Source organism: Coregonus clupeaformis, chromosome 13 (genome assembly GCF_020615455.1).
Source record: "Coregonus clupeaformis isolate EN_2021a chromosome 13, ASM2061545v1, whole genome shotgun sequence".
Taxonomy (NCBI): Eukaryota; Metazoa; Chordata; class Actinopteri; order Salmoniformes; family Salmonidae; genus Coregonus; species Coregonus clupeaformis.
In genome coordinates, this window is record NC_059204.1 from 34,725,596 (window position 1) to 34,742,637 (window position 17,042).

At 40.9% G+C, this 17,042-nt stretch overlaps 2 protein-coding genes across 4 annotated transcripts in view; one reads left to right on the forward strand and one right to left on the reverse strand.

The window, feature by feature from the left end:
* The window catches only part of jhy (junctional cadherin complex regulator), a 51,017-nt gene extending 41,741 nt beyond the window's left edge, over positions 1–9,276 (forward strand). For all 3 annotated transcript variants that reach the window (XM_045224343.1, XM_041893782.1, XM_045224344.1), the window contains exons 6-8: positions 6,451–6,537; positions 7,223–7,363; positions 8,149–9,276. In XM_045224343.1, the coding sequence (XP_045080278.1) occupies positions 6,451–6,537; positions 7,223–7,363; positions 8,149–8,370 (450 nt within the window). In that variant the 3' untranslated portion in view covers positions 8,371–9,276. The remainder of the gene's footprint in view (positions 1–6,450; positions 6,538–7,222; positions 7,364–8,148) is intronic.
* Positions 9,277–12,352: 3,076 nt separating this feature from the next.
* LOC121579306 (brain-specific homeobox protein homolog) lies at positions 12,353–14,398 on the reverse strand. The gene is made up of 3 exons (XM_041893785.2): positions 13,973–14,398; positions 13,262–13,452; positions 12,353–13,165 (listed from the first exon to the last, which is right to left on the reverse strand). Exons 1-3 carry the CDS (start codon positions 14,223–14,225, stop codon positions 12,923–12,925), a joined length of 687 nt encoding a protein of 228 aa, XP_041749719.1. The 5' UTR covers positions 14,226–14,398; the 3' UTR covers positions 12,353–12,922.
* Between the last annotated feature and the right edge of the window lie 2,644 nt (positions 14,399–17,042).

Here is a 17,042-nt window from a genome sequence, read left to right on the forward strand (position 1 = left end):
TCGACAAGAGATACTGAGGCTACCTCACGATGGTAGTTTGGCAGGCATTCTGACCTGGTCTGAAACAGAATGTTGTGGCTTACTGTAAATCATGTCACGTTTGCCAGCGGACGGGTAAACCGAACCTTTGTTGTACTGGTTGCACCTTGGCAGCCTATTCCTGCTTTTGACTAACCTTTCAGCAGGGTTCTGGTGGACTGTGTTGGTCCTTTGCCCAAAGCCAATAGTGGTAACCAGTTTCTCTTAACCATCATGTGTGCTGCCACTCGTTTCCCTGAGTCCATTCTACTGAGGAAAATCACAGCTCCTGGTATTGTTAAGGCCCTGGTGAAATGTTTTCAACGTTTGGCTTCCGCAGGCAGTGCAGTCAGACCAAGGGTCGAATTTCATGTCAAAGGTATTCCAGCAAATGCTACAACATTTGGGTGTAACCCATTGCCCCTCTAGTGCCTACCACCCAGTCTCAAGGTGCTCTTGAGAGAATTTATCAGACTTTGAAGTCTATGTTGAGAGCTTACTGCTTTGAGTTTGAGAAAGACTGGGATGAAGGGGTCCCTCTTGTGCTGTTTGGACATCATGTCAGAGGTCGTTTGAGTTTGCTGAGAAAGTGGTTGTTGCAGTGCGACACCTTAAAAACAAATCTGTTGGAGCACGTTAGCGCTTTTTAATACAGTTTGCCAATGAAAATCTGTAGAGGGCGCAAACGAAAATGAACGTTTGGTACGATTGGAATGCCTGAAACCGCACTTTCGATGTGGGTGACCAAGTCCTGGTTTTGTTGCCCGTTCTAGGGTCACCGTTGCAGGCTCACTTTTCAGGCCCTTACCCCATAGTGAAAAAAATTTGTAATATGGGTTACATCATCGCCACACCGGTGCGCAGAAGAAAAACCAGGCTGTGACATGTTAACATGTTGAAACCATACTTCACCCGCTACGATTGGGTGACGAAGTCGGTGGAAACCGGTAGTGATGTTCTGCCTGTGGCCACTGTTGTCACCGTTGACTATTAGCTTCCTCAAGAGTCCGAGGAAAGCCCAATACCAAATTTAAAGACAGGAAGCAAACCAAAAAGGTGCAGCAAAACGAAATCAGAGAAATCATATAAAGGATTGTTTGTCTAGAAAACTAAATAGGGAGAGCCAACTAAAGGTGTTAACCCTCCGCATCTATAAGTGCTAAAGTCCAACCTCAAAACATGGAAATACCCAAGCCTGTAACACCGGCTTTGGTTTTTCCATGTTTTGAGGTTGGACTTTAGCACGTATAGCTCATTAGCACGTAGGGCGCACCAATTGGTGTCACCTCGTTAGTTAGTATGTGTTACACCTGTGCTGGTTGCCATCTCGTTAGTGGGAAGGTGTTTCACCTGTGCTGGCCCAGGTGGTATTTAAGAGTGGCTGGTCCAGTGCTCCAGTTGTCTTGATAGATGCGGAGGGTTAACACCTTTAGTTGGCGCTCCCTATTTAGATTTCTAGACAAACAATCCTTTATCTGATTTCTCTGATTTTGTTTTGCTCCACCTTTTTGGTTTGTTTCCTGTCTTTAAGTTTGGTGTGGGTTTTTATTTTGTTTGCATAACAAAAGCTCTTTCTCCCGCATTTGATAGCGGTAGCTGTCCACGGTTCTGAAACATCAGTGCGCTGTTGAATTGGCGCCTTTTCCTAGACCATGTTGCTATGTGCATAATAGCAAAGTTAACCAGCATATTGGTGTTGAGAACAATGCGGCGGAGGCAGCAGCAGCATTAGGAGACGAGAAAACAGCCCTTGCCTTAAATGTCTAAGAAAAGTGGGGAAAGAGGAAACCCCAACTTAATTAGGTCTATAATCAATAGCTTAACTGTTAAATGTGCCTGGCTTTATAAATCAACCATATATATCTACAGAAATAAGACAGATCCTGCTTGTGTTGCCTGTTTGAGTGTTTGTTGAATAGCCTACTGATTCTGTGAGGACCAAGCCTCATGCAACACAACATGTCGGATAAACAATTTCGCAAATTTGGCTGTTTTAATCTTTGCTATGCTGTAATAAAAGCTTTCCACTTTTGTTTTGTTAGAACAGCCTCTCTGGTATTACTTATGATTTATTTCGTGTTGTTTTCACTGTTCCAAATTGTCAGAAAAAATAATATTAATAATAATAATAACCATCCTTTTTCTACTATTATTATTATGATCACCATTATAATAATAAGTAATGTCATTATTATTAGTAGGCTTAGGCCTATAACTACCATCGAGCTGTAGACCTAAGAGCGCACCCTGTTTAGTCTTAATACCGTAACTTATTTAGGCCTATATTTCAATACTTATATAGGCTACTGTACCAATCAATCATTAATTCGTTCATGTCATCACACAGCATACGAGTCATTCATGATTTGAAATGCAATCAAGCATTTTAGTTTTAAAATAAATAACAAAGCGACCCTTGAATAATTAGCGTAAACAATAAATAAACCGTTCCATTTTGTAAATTGCATTCACGAATGCATGCGACTGTTTTTAGTCATTGCTGTAATAAAGGCTTTATAATAAAAATAAAAATAAAAACGTTACAACAGACTCTTTGGTACGCTTTTAATTTATTTTTGTTTACATTGTTCCAAACGGTCAGAATAATTATATTGTAATCTACAGTCGTGGTCAAACGTTTTGAGAATGACACAAGTATTGGTCTTCACCAAGTTTGCTGCTTCAGTGTTTTTAGATATTTTTGTCAGATGTTACTATGGTATACTGAAGTATAATTACAAGCATTCCATAAGTGTCAAAGGCTTTTATTGACAATTACATAATATGCTTCCAGTCTGTTATTCTAACTCAATCAGCATGACAGAGTGATCTCCAGCCTTGTCCTCGTCAACACTCTCACCTGTGTTAACGAGAGAATCACTGACATGATGTCAGCTGGTCCTTTTGTGGCGGGGCTGAAATGCAGTGGAAATGTTTTTTTGGGATTAAGTTCATTTTCATGGCAAAGAGGGACTTTGCAATTAATTGCAATTAATCTGATCACTCTTCATAACAATCTGGAGTATATGCAAATTGCCATCATAAAAACTGAGGCAGCAGACTTTGTAAAAATTAATATTTGTGTAATTCTCAAAACTTTTGACCACGACTGTATACAGCACCTGTTTGGCACACATAATATGCACACAGTGCTTTCTCCTTACCTTATTTTTCTTGATCTCCAGTATTTTCCACAACTAGTCACATTTATTCCACACATCTGACTTCCCCTTTACCTCCTGAGCAACCGGGAGGTAAAGGTGTTTGGAGTTTGTTATAACCAATTTATTAATGTGATTATGAAATTCTATAGGTCATGCCCTATTGGTCTTGTGCATGCGATGCATACATGTCTCACGTAAAGAGAGCAAGGGTTGAGGGAATAGGGAATGTTTTTCCTCAACAAATGCAGGATTTCGGTAAGAAAACTTTTCAGTCAGAAATGGCTGTAATTATGTTGCAGCTTCAGCAACACCGACAGCGCGATAAACACTGTTGATGTTCTGTGGTGGTCACTGCAGCAGGGAGGAGAGAGAGACAACGGGTGCTAGTCACACAGGCACTCGCTGTCATTTTTGTTTTTACACTGCGCAGCAAGTCTGAGCCCGGCACAATCAAATAAATTGCAGTCGGACTCCCTCTAGTAATTTGTGTGTCTTCATTAATTCATCAAACAGAGCGCTTAAAGCATCAGACAAGCTCAGTGCATATAGTTGATTTGTTTAAAACACATAAAGTGGGGAGAACAAGTATTTGATACACTGCCGATTTTGCAGGTTTTCCTATTTACAAAGCATGTAGAGGTCTGTAATTTTTATCATAGGTACACTTCAACTGTGAGAGACGGAATCTAAAACAAAAATCCAGAAAATCATATTGTATGATTTTTAAGTAATTAATTTGCATTTTATTGCATGACATAAGTATTTGATACATCAGAAAAGCAGAACTTAATATTTGGTACAGAAACCTTTGTTTGCAATTACAGAGATCATACGTTTCCTGTAGGTCTTGACCAGGTTTGCACACACTGCAGCAGGGATTTTGGCCCACTCCTCCATACAGACCTTCTCCAGATCCTTCAGGTTTCGGGGCTGTCGCTGGGCAATACGGACTTTCAGCTCCCTCCAAAGATTTTCTATTGGGTTCAGGTCTGGAGACTGGCTAGGCCACTCCAGGACCTTGAGATGCTTCTTACGGAGCCAGTCCTTAGTTGCACTGGCTGTGTGTTTCGGGTCGTTGTCATGCTGGAAGACCCAGCCACGACCCATCTTCAATTCTCTTACTGAGGGAAGGAGGTTGTTGGCCAAGATCTCGCAATACATGGCCCCATCCATCCTCCCCTCAATACGGTGCAGTCGTCCTGTCCCCTTTGCAGAAAAGCATCCCCAAAGAATGATGTTTACACCTCCATGCTTCACGGTTGGGATGGTGTTCTTGGGGTTGTACTCATCCTTCTGCTTCCTCCAAACACGGCGAGTGGAGTTTAGACCAAAAAGCTCAATTTTTGTCTCATCAGACCACATGACCTTCTCCCATTCCTCCTCTGGATCATCCAGATGGTCATTGGCAAACTTCAGACGGGCCTGGACATGCGCTGGCTTGAGCAGGGGGACCTTGCGTGCGCTGCAGGATTTTAATCCATGACGGCGTAGTGTGTTACTAATGGTTTTCTTTGAGACTGTGGTCCCAGCTCTCTTCAGGTCATTGACCAGGTCCTGCCGTGTAGTTCTGGGCTGATCCCTCACCTTCCTCATGATCATTGATGCCCCACGAGGTGAGATCTTGCATGGAGCCCCAGACCGAGGGTGATTGACCGTCATCTTGAACTTCTTCCATTTTCTAATAATTGCGCCAACAGTTGTTGCCTTCTCACCAAGCTGCTTGCCTATTGTCCTGTAGCCCATCCCAGCCTTGTGCAGGTCTACAATTTTATCTCTGATGTCCTTACACAGCTCTCTGGTCTTGGCCATTGTGGAGAGGTTGGAGTCTGTTTGATTGAGTGTGTGGACAGGTGTCTTTTATACAGGTAACCTGTTCAAACAGGTGCAGTTAATACAGGTAATGAGTGGAGAACAGGAGGGCTTCTTAAAGAAAAACTAACAGGTCTGTGAGAGCCGGAATTCTTACTGGTTGGTAGGTGATCAAATACTTATATCATGCAATAAAATGCAAATTAATTACTTAAAAATCATACAATGTGATTTTCTGGATTTTTGTTTTAGATTCCGTCTCTCACAGTTGAAGTGTACCTATGATAAAAATTACAGACCTCTACATGCTTTGTAAGTAGGAAAACCTGCAAAATCGGCAGTGTATCAAATACTTGTTCTCCCCACTGTATATGGAAAAATACACGTTTAAAAATTTGACCAAACGATTGGTCGAAAGAACAGATCGTCCAATATTTTTTTTAGTTCCTCTCCCTGTATCCCCACTAGCCTCTCCCCCTGCCCCTTTCCTCTCCCTGTATCCCCACTAGCCTCTCCCCCTACCCCTTTCCTCACCCTGTATCCCCACTAGCCTCTCCTCCTGCCCCTTTCCTCTCCCTGTATCCCCACTAGCCTCTCCCCCTGCCCCTTTCCTCTCCCTGTATCCCCACTAGCCTCTCCCCCTGCCCTTTCCTCTCCCTGTATCCCCACTAGCCTCTCCCCCTGCCCCTTTCCTCTCCCTGTATCCCCACTAGCCTCTCCCTCTGCCCCTTTCCTCTACCTGTATCCCCACTAGCCTTTCCCCCTGCCCCTTTCCTCTCCCTGTATTCCAACTAGCCTCTCTCCCTTCCCATTTCCTCTCCCTGTATCCCCACTAGCCTCTGCCATGCCCCTTTCCTCTCCCTGTATCCCCACTAGCCTCTCCCCCTGCTCCTTTCCTCTTCCTGTATCCTCACTTTGCCATGTTCGCCATCATGTCTGACAAGATTACATGGTAGATTTGTAAAACACCCCAATGTGGAGTGTATCAGAAAAAGTGAAAGCAGATGGGAGGGGGTTGAAAAGGAAGAAAAAACTAAACAAGAAGCCATCTCACAGTGTCCATGACCAATGGCTAATTCCAAAGTGGCCTAAGCCCCTAAAAGGAGCCAGTCCGATCTGGAATGATTAGTCCACTATTGTCCGGGGCAGCTTGTGGATTGCTGCTCGAGTGCACCTCAGAAATACATTGCGGATTAAGGCGCTTAGAAGAGAGAGCATCTCTCTGTCAACCTGTCCCTGGGACTCCACTCCCTAGGGTGCAATACAAACACTCCTTAATACCAAAAGACCCAAACATACAGGCACTTAGCAACAACCTGTGTAAAGGCAAAATATAGATATTTCTGTACTTAGGTAGGCATAATTTCCGTATCAAGTTTAATGTGTGTGTATGTCATTACATGCCTTTATAATAAGTATTCTCTAGTAATATTTAGCGTGTGTGTGTGTATTGTCCTAGGCCTACACGCTGAAGGACTACAAGCAGCTGAAGCAGGATGTGAATCTTGGAGGCCTTGGGCCTGATTACACCACCACAAAAATTACAGTAAGTGCCTCTGCCTACCTAAAACCAGTCGTCATACCAAATGAATAATATACTCCTATGGCTTCCAGCAATTCTGTACCCTATGCTTTACTTTATTCAGCAATCTTAAATCTGAACTTTTTTTTAAGTGTTTGTTTTAAAAAAATAAAAGGAATGTAGGTCTAAAACAGACAACGGTAATGATTAGATGCTTCATAAATCCATTTACCCGGTTCATTTTATTCGGCTGATGATCTTCAATAGCCTCTTTGTGCTTCCATTATATCCCGCCCCTCTGTCACTGTTTCTCATTAAAGACTTGTCTCGTTCTGAACAGATTCAATTGGATTCACAAAGCAAATGAGAGTAGCCCTGGAAGGTTGAATGGTATTTGGGGTCTGATGTATCTTTTGTTAATCCCTGAGAGTAAAAAGTGAGCATGTATGGCCAATTTGCACTAGATTGAGGCCGTCTCTGTCTCTAGGGTTGGCCCTATTAGTGAATGATATGTGTAAATGTTGATAGGCCTGCTGAATGGTTTGTTGTATTTGGTTTTGTTGGGCGGTGTGGAGAGGCTCCGCCGAGGTATACACAAAGCGAATAGGGCCTTAAGGGAGAAATGGCCCAGTTAATTAAACCCACTCTTTTGTAATCTCCCCATCTACTCCCTCTCTTTCTTTCTCTGTTCATTCACAACGTGGCCCAGGCCGAGAAAATGAGACGACAGAAGCTGTATTCAAATGTGATCCGCGAGCAGAACAAGAAGATAAGTAGGATTCCCTTTCTGCCAGCCGCCAGGAACCCAGTGGGCAGCAACAACAAGGACAACATGGTTCCCAGGAGGAAGGTAACAGAGAGAGAGACTGAGAGAGAATCAGAAACAGAAAGAGAAAGAGAATCAGAGAGAAAATCAGAGAGAGGGAGAGGGAGAGAGTCAGATAGAGGTGGAAAAATGGCGATAAAGAAGAGAGAGAAAAAAGATTGAGAGAGAGAGTACATCGCTTCAAGTGCATCCATCTCCTTCCGGTTTCTTCAGTCAATTTGTCCATCATTATCTGTCAGCTCCATCACACAATGTGGTGTCTTTGTCTCTCAGATAATAGGAGACAATTACTGCATCCTCTGGAAAACAATAGGCTCATTGTCTGTATTGCACTTCCAGTCGCCATTTTTGTTATTTACAGATAACAAATGAATCCCCATGCACTGAAATGTCACTTGATGGCGAGTTTGAGATCAATTAAAGACACATCAACATTTTGTTACAAAGTTGGATCCTCAAGTTCAATCGGCCATTTGAAAGCATAGTTTTTTTCCCCAGTTCTTGCAGTTATACCTTCCCCTCCATCTCCAAACTTTATTTATGTAAAACTTTATTTAAATCCTACAGGTATAATGCTTTATTACTTGTTTATTACTTGTAAGCGTGAGTCTTTATGTTATCTTATGTCTTTATAGCAAATGTTCTATTGACTCAAGGTGGCTGTGATTTAGTCAGGAGGGATGATATGGGAAATTATAAGAGCATGTTCATAGAAAGTCTTACAATGCATTATAACAGTATTATAAGGCATCATCATTATACCTGGCAGTGTTACATAAAATGTTACCTTTATTTCCATTGGATTTCAGGCCCTGGAGTACGCCAGGAGCATCCTGAGGCCCAAGGTGGCGACCCAGGCCCAGCAGCCCAAGACCAGAGAGCCAGAGATGGCCCAGGGGGCCCTTAGGGGCAACACTTGCCTCCTGGAGGGCCTCGACCTATCCCAGCTGGCCACACTGGAGGCCCTGAGGAAACGGCACGAGCAGGAGAAACAGACTGTGGCCCGCTTCAAGGTGGTGCATGCCATCTGACACTGCACCGGCTCAGTCACTTTACAGCACACTGGAGTCACCCAACAAGAGGTTTCCCCTTACAGCTGATATGGCCGTTCGACTTTTGAAGAAACGCAGCATATGGACTATATAGACAATATGGAGGAATAAGCAGGGAATTAGTGCAGCAATCGTTCATTAATGCTTGTGTCTATAACTGCAGTTTGGCGTGTTACAGAGTAGCCTGTCTGTATGTGGTTGATGACATAAGCATTTACTGTATGAACGTTTTTTTACGACTAATGATGCTGTTAAACATAGCTTGCGTGTTTTTTCATATGATTTGATGCACTTAAACCATAGGTAAACATGGTACTTATACAGTACCATACCGTAACTTATACTATAGGAAAACATGGTACTGTAATGTAATATATTGATGTTTGAATAATATGCAAATGGTTTGTACACATTTCAGATAAATCATGCTCTGGCTATTGATAATGATTCCTCAATTCCTTGAATATGTCTCTGGTAAAATTATTTGCCTTACAATTGCTCATGAGTCATGACCTGAGTGCACATGACCTGAAAATGTCTAATACAGTACAGCTGCTCAAGTCAATTCAGGCATAACACATATGGTTTGTTGTTGTAGTACAATACCACACATAATAGTACAATACTACAATCTGAGAGAACATGTACACCTTCTAAAGCTGTGTGTAGGTTGTTTGATGACAAGGAGTAGGCAACTGAGTAAAAATACTGTGGGTAGACCATTGGTAGAGACCTAATGGTCAAATTGTTGTCCTAATGACAAATAACACTTTTTGGAAACACTACAGTGTACTATGCCTGTTCTCTGTTGTTTTGATAGCTCTTGACATTGAAACATCCTCTGTAAATTCAACAATACATTATTAAATCAAAAAGCTTTCGGTACTCTGCTGTATTGTCTCATTTTTGGGGGTTACGAGTTGGTAATTCACACTTTGGCATTTTATCCACATTTCCAATTTGTCCCCTTTCACCCTCTCATGCACCTGGTTGCTGCTGTTAATCTGAAATAATCTGCTCTTTTTGTTCCATGCCTGATTAGTTTCCCCCTGTATCCCCCAGTCTCTACTTCACAGATACAAATGGGTCAAACAAAGATTACCCTTTGAAGGCCACCTGATTAGAGCCTGTAAACTAGTTCTCTGTAGTTTAAAGTGAAAATCACCCCCCAATAAAACAAAGTCTCAAGCATCCCCATTTCTTTAATAGAACCGTCAGATCATTATCAAAGAGCTATTTACTCCTATGTAATATTTTAATTAATTATTATTTCTATTTAACCCATCATGGCGTCTTTGATGCACTGTGTTTTTAGTGTTAAAGCCTCAGATGCGTGGGGGTAATAATAAATACGGGACCTTTTGAATTAATGAGAAAAACTGCCTATCCAGACCAACTCTCTTTGCATCTTTCCCCCCACCCCTCTTTTGCCATAGAAATCTAGTTAATTGAAGGAGTCTCTCACCACCACACATGAAGGGGGCTAAATTAGCATCCCTTTCTGACGATTGGAATAGCCGGGGCAGACGTGCACACTTTGATGTGAGTAGGCGGCATGCCCCTGAAAATTAGCTGATGGCACCACTATTAGGTCCAAATGCAGATGCATCCATGTGTTGCAAAACGCTTAATCTTTTAATTGATCACCTTCTGCACGGCCTATTCTCTTCAACGCTTTTTATTTTCTCAGTCAATCCGCATTATGTTTTGAAAACGACATGAATTGCTTTTCAAAGGGTGGGAGAGTGCTGCATATCCTGTTTGGATGTGCCTGTTAATTTAAACCTTCCAAATTAATGGAGAGCTGCCTCCTGGTGCACATTTAAATGACTCAGTAAGTTCAACAATAGCTGGTATTGATGATTTTGGCCTGTGTGTGTGAGTACACCATCGTGCATGCTTTTAAAGGGCATTCCAGATGAAGTGGCCCACATGGAAAGTGCCAGGTCGCCTAGAGGTTAGAGAGGTGGGCCAGGAACCGAAGGGTTGCAGGGTCGAATCCCAAGTCTGATAGGAAATCTGAACCCATAATCTGCTCCAGGGGCGCACCAAGGCAGACCCTGGCTTCCAACTCCTTGGTTGGTGTGTGTGTGTGTGTGTGTGTGTGCGTGCGTGTTTCTCCAACCCTTTGGTGTTTGGGTGTTTATGTTTCTCGGGGGTTAAAAGCAAAAGGTGAATACCCATTATCTAAAAGGAAAATGAATAAGAAAGTATTTTTCTACTAGAGATGATACTTAAACAAAATCTGCCCTTGTTTTACCACTCATTGCCATTGCAGAAGAAATTGGCATACTTACTCACCTGTAGGCCTAAAGGGTAGTGCTACTACCAACTCTCACAGTCTCATATCAGAATTAGATGTTCATCCATGTTTCTCAAATGTCAAATGTGTGTGTTTGCATGCCACTAGTGAATATTATCTAATGTGAGTATCTTTTAAGAATGTGTACTAACTGATTTTGATCCTATTCAGAGAAAATTACAAATGTGTGTGTTAAGAAGGAGTTACTTTCACCAAGACATGGACACTGTTTTCAATGTTGTAATTTAAACTCCCAACATTTACTGTTGTGTTTAAATTAATTATTATTATTACTAACATCTCCATGTATCATTCATTATACACTGAAGGGCTATCAATTCCCTTTGCTGCCATTTGTCCAAATCCTTTTCTGTTAATGTCTCTGTTGATTGGCCAAGCAATTAAGTGTTGGCTGATTGGCACAGGTGGAGAATATTTAAATAATCAATGCATATTGTTTTCAGGTGTGGCAGTTGTGGCAGTTGTGTTGCAAGAGCTGACTGAATTTCTAGGCTATACTGAATTACTTTATTTTGTCCTGCATTCTTTCCATACTTCCAGAAATGTTTTCTGTTTTACAACATTCGTTAAATATGTATTAAATTCTCTGAACAAATCAGTTGACATGGGTGTCAAATTTAGTTTGGTTGGGGCTGGTAGCCTATTTTACTATGCCAGCGATTAATTCCTTTAGGCTAGAACTTTCGATTCAAATTCTACCACGGAGAGGCAAAGACCAACGATTGGTTTACTTTTAATGTCAACAACATTATGCACACATTTTAGACTTAAATATCTGTCCAAATGTCCCCATTTAGCTTAGCATTGAACGCAATTTGTGAGGGGCCTATGTTGTTTTGAGTCGGCTGCTTGAGTCAGTGGTGCACTCTCTTCTTTCTGCTCTTTCTAAGACATTTGGTGACCCAGTGGCAGAATAACTCAAGTTGAATAAAAGTCATGAGAATGTTTATGAATACCTACCTCCAAGTTGCATGTAACAACTATTTGTTTTAGTATGGTGAAGTCTTTCTTGTATTCCTCACTCAGCGGGGTTCCACCTACCAAGGCGTCGACGGTTTACAACAGCATGAGCAATTTAAACAGACAGCCTCCGATTCACATTAACTCCACAGCTAAGTGGCTATGGGTTTTTCAACAGGTGGGTTGTGTTAATAAAAAGCTATTACAACTGACCTCTACTCTAGATACGGACGGGGCATTTTCTGTAAGCCTAAGGTATGAATGTGGATAGGCCTATGCAAAATAATAGGCTACTTAAAAATATTATTATAACCATAATTAATTATAATGAAGATGCTATTATTATTGAAGTACATTTGCTAAAATTGCTTTTCAAAAGTAGGCTTAGGCCTACTTTCGAAAAATAATTATGAGTTACCTATGAGTATTCCTATAAAACTGTTTGAATAAAACAAAAATATATGTTTTACTTACATCTCCAGTGTCCTATAAAGATATAAATATTGATTAATAACGAACTAATACTAAAGTATTAACTGGCATTAAATTGAAACATTGGTCAATTCATCCAAGTTTAGAGGAAAATGAAACTGCAATCCCTTAGCCTAATAATAAAACCAACAAATATACACGATAAATGGTACAGGCTAAACAATTAGTTATGGTTATCATGCACGTTTTAATAGCAAAGCAATAACACTTCAAAGGGCATATTCTGCAACATATTTCGATTAAGCTACCTGAACGAAAGTGCAAAAATAAATGTTAATAATGTGACATGCTGAAATTGAGATTTTGTTTATCAAAGTAGGAATATACAAATGTTTCTCAAAGATTTTCTCGCAAAATATTCAACTTGTGGCTTTAAACATTCACACAAAAAAAACATCTTAAAATGAAGATGTCTGGTTTTTGTTTGACTTTTGATTCGAAGATAATAATAGTCATAATAATAATAATATTAATAATAACATCCTAATAATGAACATTGCTTCAGATTATATTTTGTATGTACAGTTGTTTGATATGATGCATTTTACAGTCACGGAAAACATAAATATAGACAGAGCCTAAAATGAATGTGTAGTGACATATTACGCATACACTTTGAATAAATACTACTTTGCATTATTGTCATTGATTTGTTTTAAAAAACAATATATAATTTAATATGGAAAAGACACAATTCAATATTTACATTTACAGCGGGTCATGGTTATTTGTTTTTAAAACAACTTGCCACTTCCACTATAGTGAAGGTTTTGGCGAGCATATGTCATCCTCGATATCAACATCATCCTCATTTTCCTCTAAAATGTATGAGTCCGGGTCGATTCCACTGTTAACGTCACCTGTATTCTTTTCGTTGAGTTCACTCTCACTTGCGTTATCCATGGATCTATCTAAATCATTCGGATGTTTCTGGTCGTCTTGTGTTTTCCTCAGTTGCTTTTTATGCTTCATCCTTCTGTTTTGAAACCATGTTTTCACCTGTGTGACAAAGGTGGAATATTTCATAAACTTGCTTTGCAGCACAATGCGAGCATCCCTAAGGCTATGTTGATTGTGTGATGTTAGTTTTCTTACCTGGGTTTCCGAGAGACTTAACGCTGTTGCCAACTCCACTCGTTCTGGCGTGGATAGGTACCGTTGTATCTCAAATCTCTTTTCCAGCCCAGATAGTTGAGAATCCGAGAAAACCGTTCTCGCCTTCCTGCGTCTGCAATGCTTGCCCGGTATCTCTGGATGATGCTGAAATAAAGCCGGCATTTGCATCCCTGTGAAATAAATATTGCACTCAAAATTGAATTCAACACAACATTTAAAATGATATTAACAGATACATTTTCTAAGTTAAATTAAATGTCAAACTCTAGACCTGTGTGCAAATCAATACGCCTATTTAAATCAACCTTTAAAGCGTTTTACTTCATGCAATTTCTTCACACAGTTAGAATATTACTTTAGTCCTCGTTATAATTAGCCCACCATTATATAATGGAGTATAAATTGTTTTTGTTTTGATTGAGTTGGATTTATTCGAAAACGTTTTTTCCACCAACGTTTACTCGCGAAAAGGCCCATGCACCTGTTGTAAAACGCCCGAGACAATTCCATCGTTTTGTCATGCTATTAGGTTTAATAGGCTACTAAAATTGAAATTATACATGCAACAACATTATTAAATCATTATAGGCCTAATGGAATGTCAACGTTAATGTCTTAACTGTCATTGCACTCTCTGACTGCCTTAGCATCATGAATGCATTTACCAGTCCAGTGCCTTCCTTGACTTACCAGACGTAAAGAAATACTGGTGATGGTCCAGCTTTTGTAGAGGATGGTGCGGGTGATGCGCTAGTATCGGAGTGGGCATCAGTGGGTATCCATATTCTAGGAGAGGCATTCGGGACGCCAGAGAGCTTGAGAACGGCGAGTGGAAGACCTCTCTCAGGGGCTTGGGTTTGTGTAGTAAAATATCTTCGATGAAGAACGACGTTGACCTCTGGGCTGGCATCTGAGGCACTGGGGATGTGTAGTTCAGATTCATCTTATATCTCTGAAAACACTTTCAAAATTGAGTCCGTATGGTTTTGATGCTATGTGCACCCTAACAAACCAGGGAAGGGTAGCACTAAACTTCTTCCCCGTCTCCTCAGTCTCCTCAGTCTCAAACGCTAGAATTTTCGTCTGTGTGGCAGCCAGTGAGTGGTGCCAGGTAGATTAGCCTACTATTTATTCAGTGCCAGTGGGAGGTAGATTAGCCTACTATTTATCCAAGGGGAGCGACTGTGGTAAATTGTGAAATTGATTTGTAATCAGCCAATAGCACGCCAGTGGGGCGGAGCATGGAATTAGTTTTGTATGGATTAATCATGGTGACGACGGAGAGGGAGGGTCGCTCGCCATGGTGCTGAAACAGCCTTCCCACCAGAGGCCTGCAGTTGTTCCCGCGCCTCAGTCAAACTTGCTTTCATTCATCCCTTTTCCAGTAAAATTAGATTAGAAACATATATCCTACTTTTTTAAGCCATTAAACTATTATTTATGTCACATAACTTGTTATGCAATTTATAGCCTATTTATTAACATAAACCGTTTATAACAAGGCATACACCATTACTAGGCAACACAACGTTTCACTTTCTACATGTAGCCTATCTTAAACTTTTTTAATGACTCCTAACATCTGTGGGATTGCTGCTGGCATTCCCAAATAGACGACAGAAAACGAACATTTACTGATCTAAATGGCATTACTTATTTTTTTGTGCAACAGTAACCTGTTGTAGTGATCCCTAGGCTAGTCAGTTTCCTATACTATATTTTCTTAGTTAGTCATTTTGAGCGGATCGCTGAGGCGGGGGATATAATTCGGCCCTAAATTGGCTGTAATTGTTGGTATTAAAATCTGTGAAAGTACAAGTGGTGCTCCTGCGACATTTAGGCAACGGAAGCCTTAATTTGTTGATATCGTGTTGTCATCACATTTCCAATCACGCTGGCTAATGTGAAAGTGTCTTAACGCAGGCAGAATTTTCGCTGCAATACTATTAGGCAATTAGGGGAGATGTTAGAGCGGAAGTAGTAATTCTTGGGCGCGAGGACAGGATTTCCATTTGATCAGGTAGGCAGAACAAATTAATTACTGGATTCAATTACTCACGAAATTGCATTACTGCGCCAAAATTTAAACATGTCCTCCATATGCATGAGCGTGTATAAGGAAAATGGATGTGCACCTTGCAAATGACTCCAAATGTCATTTAGCGCAAGTTTAATGAACTTGGAAATGTGACAGCTTGAGGTACTGTTTTCGTTTGTTTGTTTCTCTCTCAAAGCACAGAGTCCAAACATCATATACTTTTATGGCAACTACACAATTCGACAGTTGAATGAATGAACTTATATGACATGACTTGAAGGGCTTCGGTAATCCTCTTGAGGCCTATTTTTGACATATCTGAAGAAGGCTACCTATAGAACAAATGATCTTGCTGAACATTTTTTAATAATAATAATTGCAAAGCATAGTAGTATTCGACGTTTTTCCTGCTAAATCATGGACTCAATTGAGAAGACATCTGAGATGCAAGTGCGCCTCCTCAATTCTTCTTAAAGGAACATCAGGGTAACTAGTTGGTTTTAGAGGAAAATTAGAAAGTAGGGTAAATGAACAAATGGTGATGAAATCGTCTTTGCACGGACAGTCAATAAGATCCGTTCTATTCTCAAGGTGGGGTTAATCGGCTTTTAACAGCCATTTCATCAAGTAAATTGTGGTGCCTGGGAGACATTGCATCACTCCTAAGAGCCAATTTATGCTTGATCTGAAAATGTGGTCGGAGGCGCTGTATGGATGGTGTGACGGATTTTCGGAGCCTCCGGTGGCACGCAGAGGCCAAATTGAGCTTCCTATGGCAATGCTGTGCGCCTCCCAAATTGCGGAGGGCTCCGTATAGTTCCGCATTGACATGATTGGTTGACGGTAGGTGGGGCCACGGGAGGTCCTGTATAAACACAAACTCACTTCCTTGACAAGTTCCTTCCCCACAGCTCTGCGCTGCTTCACAAAGCCCAAGAAGTATGAATGCCCTGATTTCTGCAGAGGCCTTATCACCGTAAACGCTGCACGGCCAATGTAGATAGTGGATTGACCATAAAGCGCCTTTAAGTGGCATATTTCGTTCGATAAGAGGCTTGCAGCATTCTATTTGGTAATACATCGATTAGCTTCAGAGACGTCGTCTGGATTATTATTATTTTTTTTGCAGTGTTACAATATTTATTGATCTGGTAACAAGATAAATCAAATTAAGTGCAAATAAGCTTTATATTGTTTTGAGATTCGTCTTTGTTTTGCGTCGGGGCTTACCATCATGTACCAGTGGCGCGGGCGCGTGGAGGACAGGCTTTATTACATAATTAGGTTTCACTGACTTTTTGGCATCAATTGATATGTAACATGATGAATGATTGTGAAACACAGCAGGACAATGTCATATTAATTTAAACATGCATACTTTTTTCCAACACCTTTATCGCAAAACATTGTCCTATAGGCCTAAACCAGAGTTTCCCACACTCTGTCATGGGGACCCCAAGGGGTGCACATTTCAGTTTTTGCCCTAGCACTGCACAGCAGATTCAAATATTCAACACATCTAGCTTTTACTTTTTGAAACAGCTATGTAGTGATAGGGGGGCAAAAAACAAAATGTGCGCCCCTTGGGGGCCCCAGAGTTCGGGAAATGGTGGCCTAAACATTTCTGACTACCATCAATTAACTTCAGTCGATGTTTAATCAATCGAAGTGAAATCGTGACACAAATTCCACACACAATATGTTTGGCAAATATGTTTACCC

Bases quoted from the DNA above. Each gene is read 5' to 3' on its own strand.
- LOC121579306 (XM_041893785.2), bottom strand. From the start codon at position 14,225: ATGAATCTGAACTACACATCCCCAGTGCCTCAGATGCCAGCCCAGAGG. The intron at 13,453-13,972 runs GTAAGTCAAGGA...TTTATTTCACAG, and splicing joins CCAGTATTTCTTTACGTCTG to GGATGCAAATGCCGGCTTTA. The intron at 13,166-13,261 runs GTAAGAAAACTA...TTTGTCACACAG, and splicing joins TAAGTCTCTCGGAAACCCAG to GTGAAAACATGGTTTCAAAA.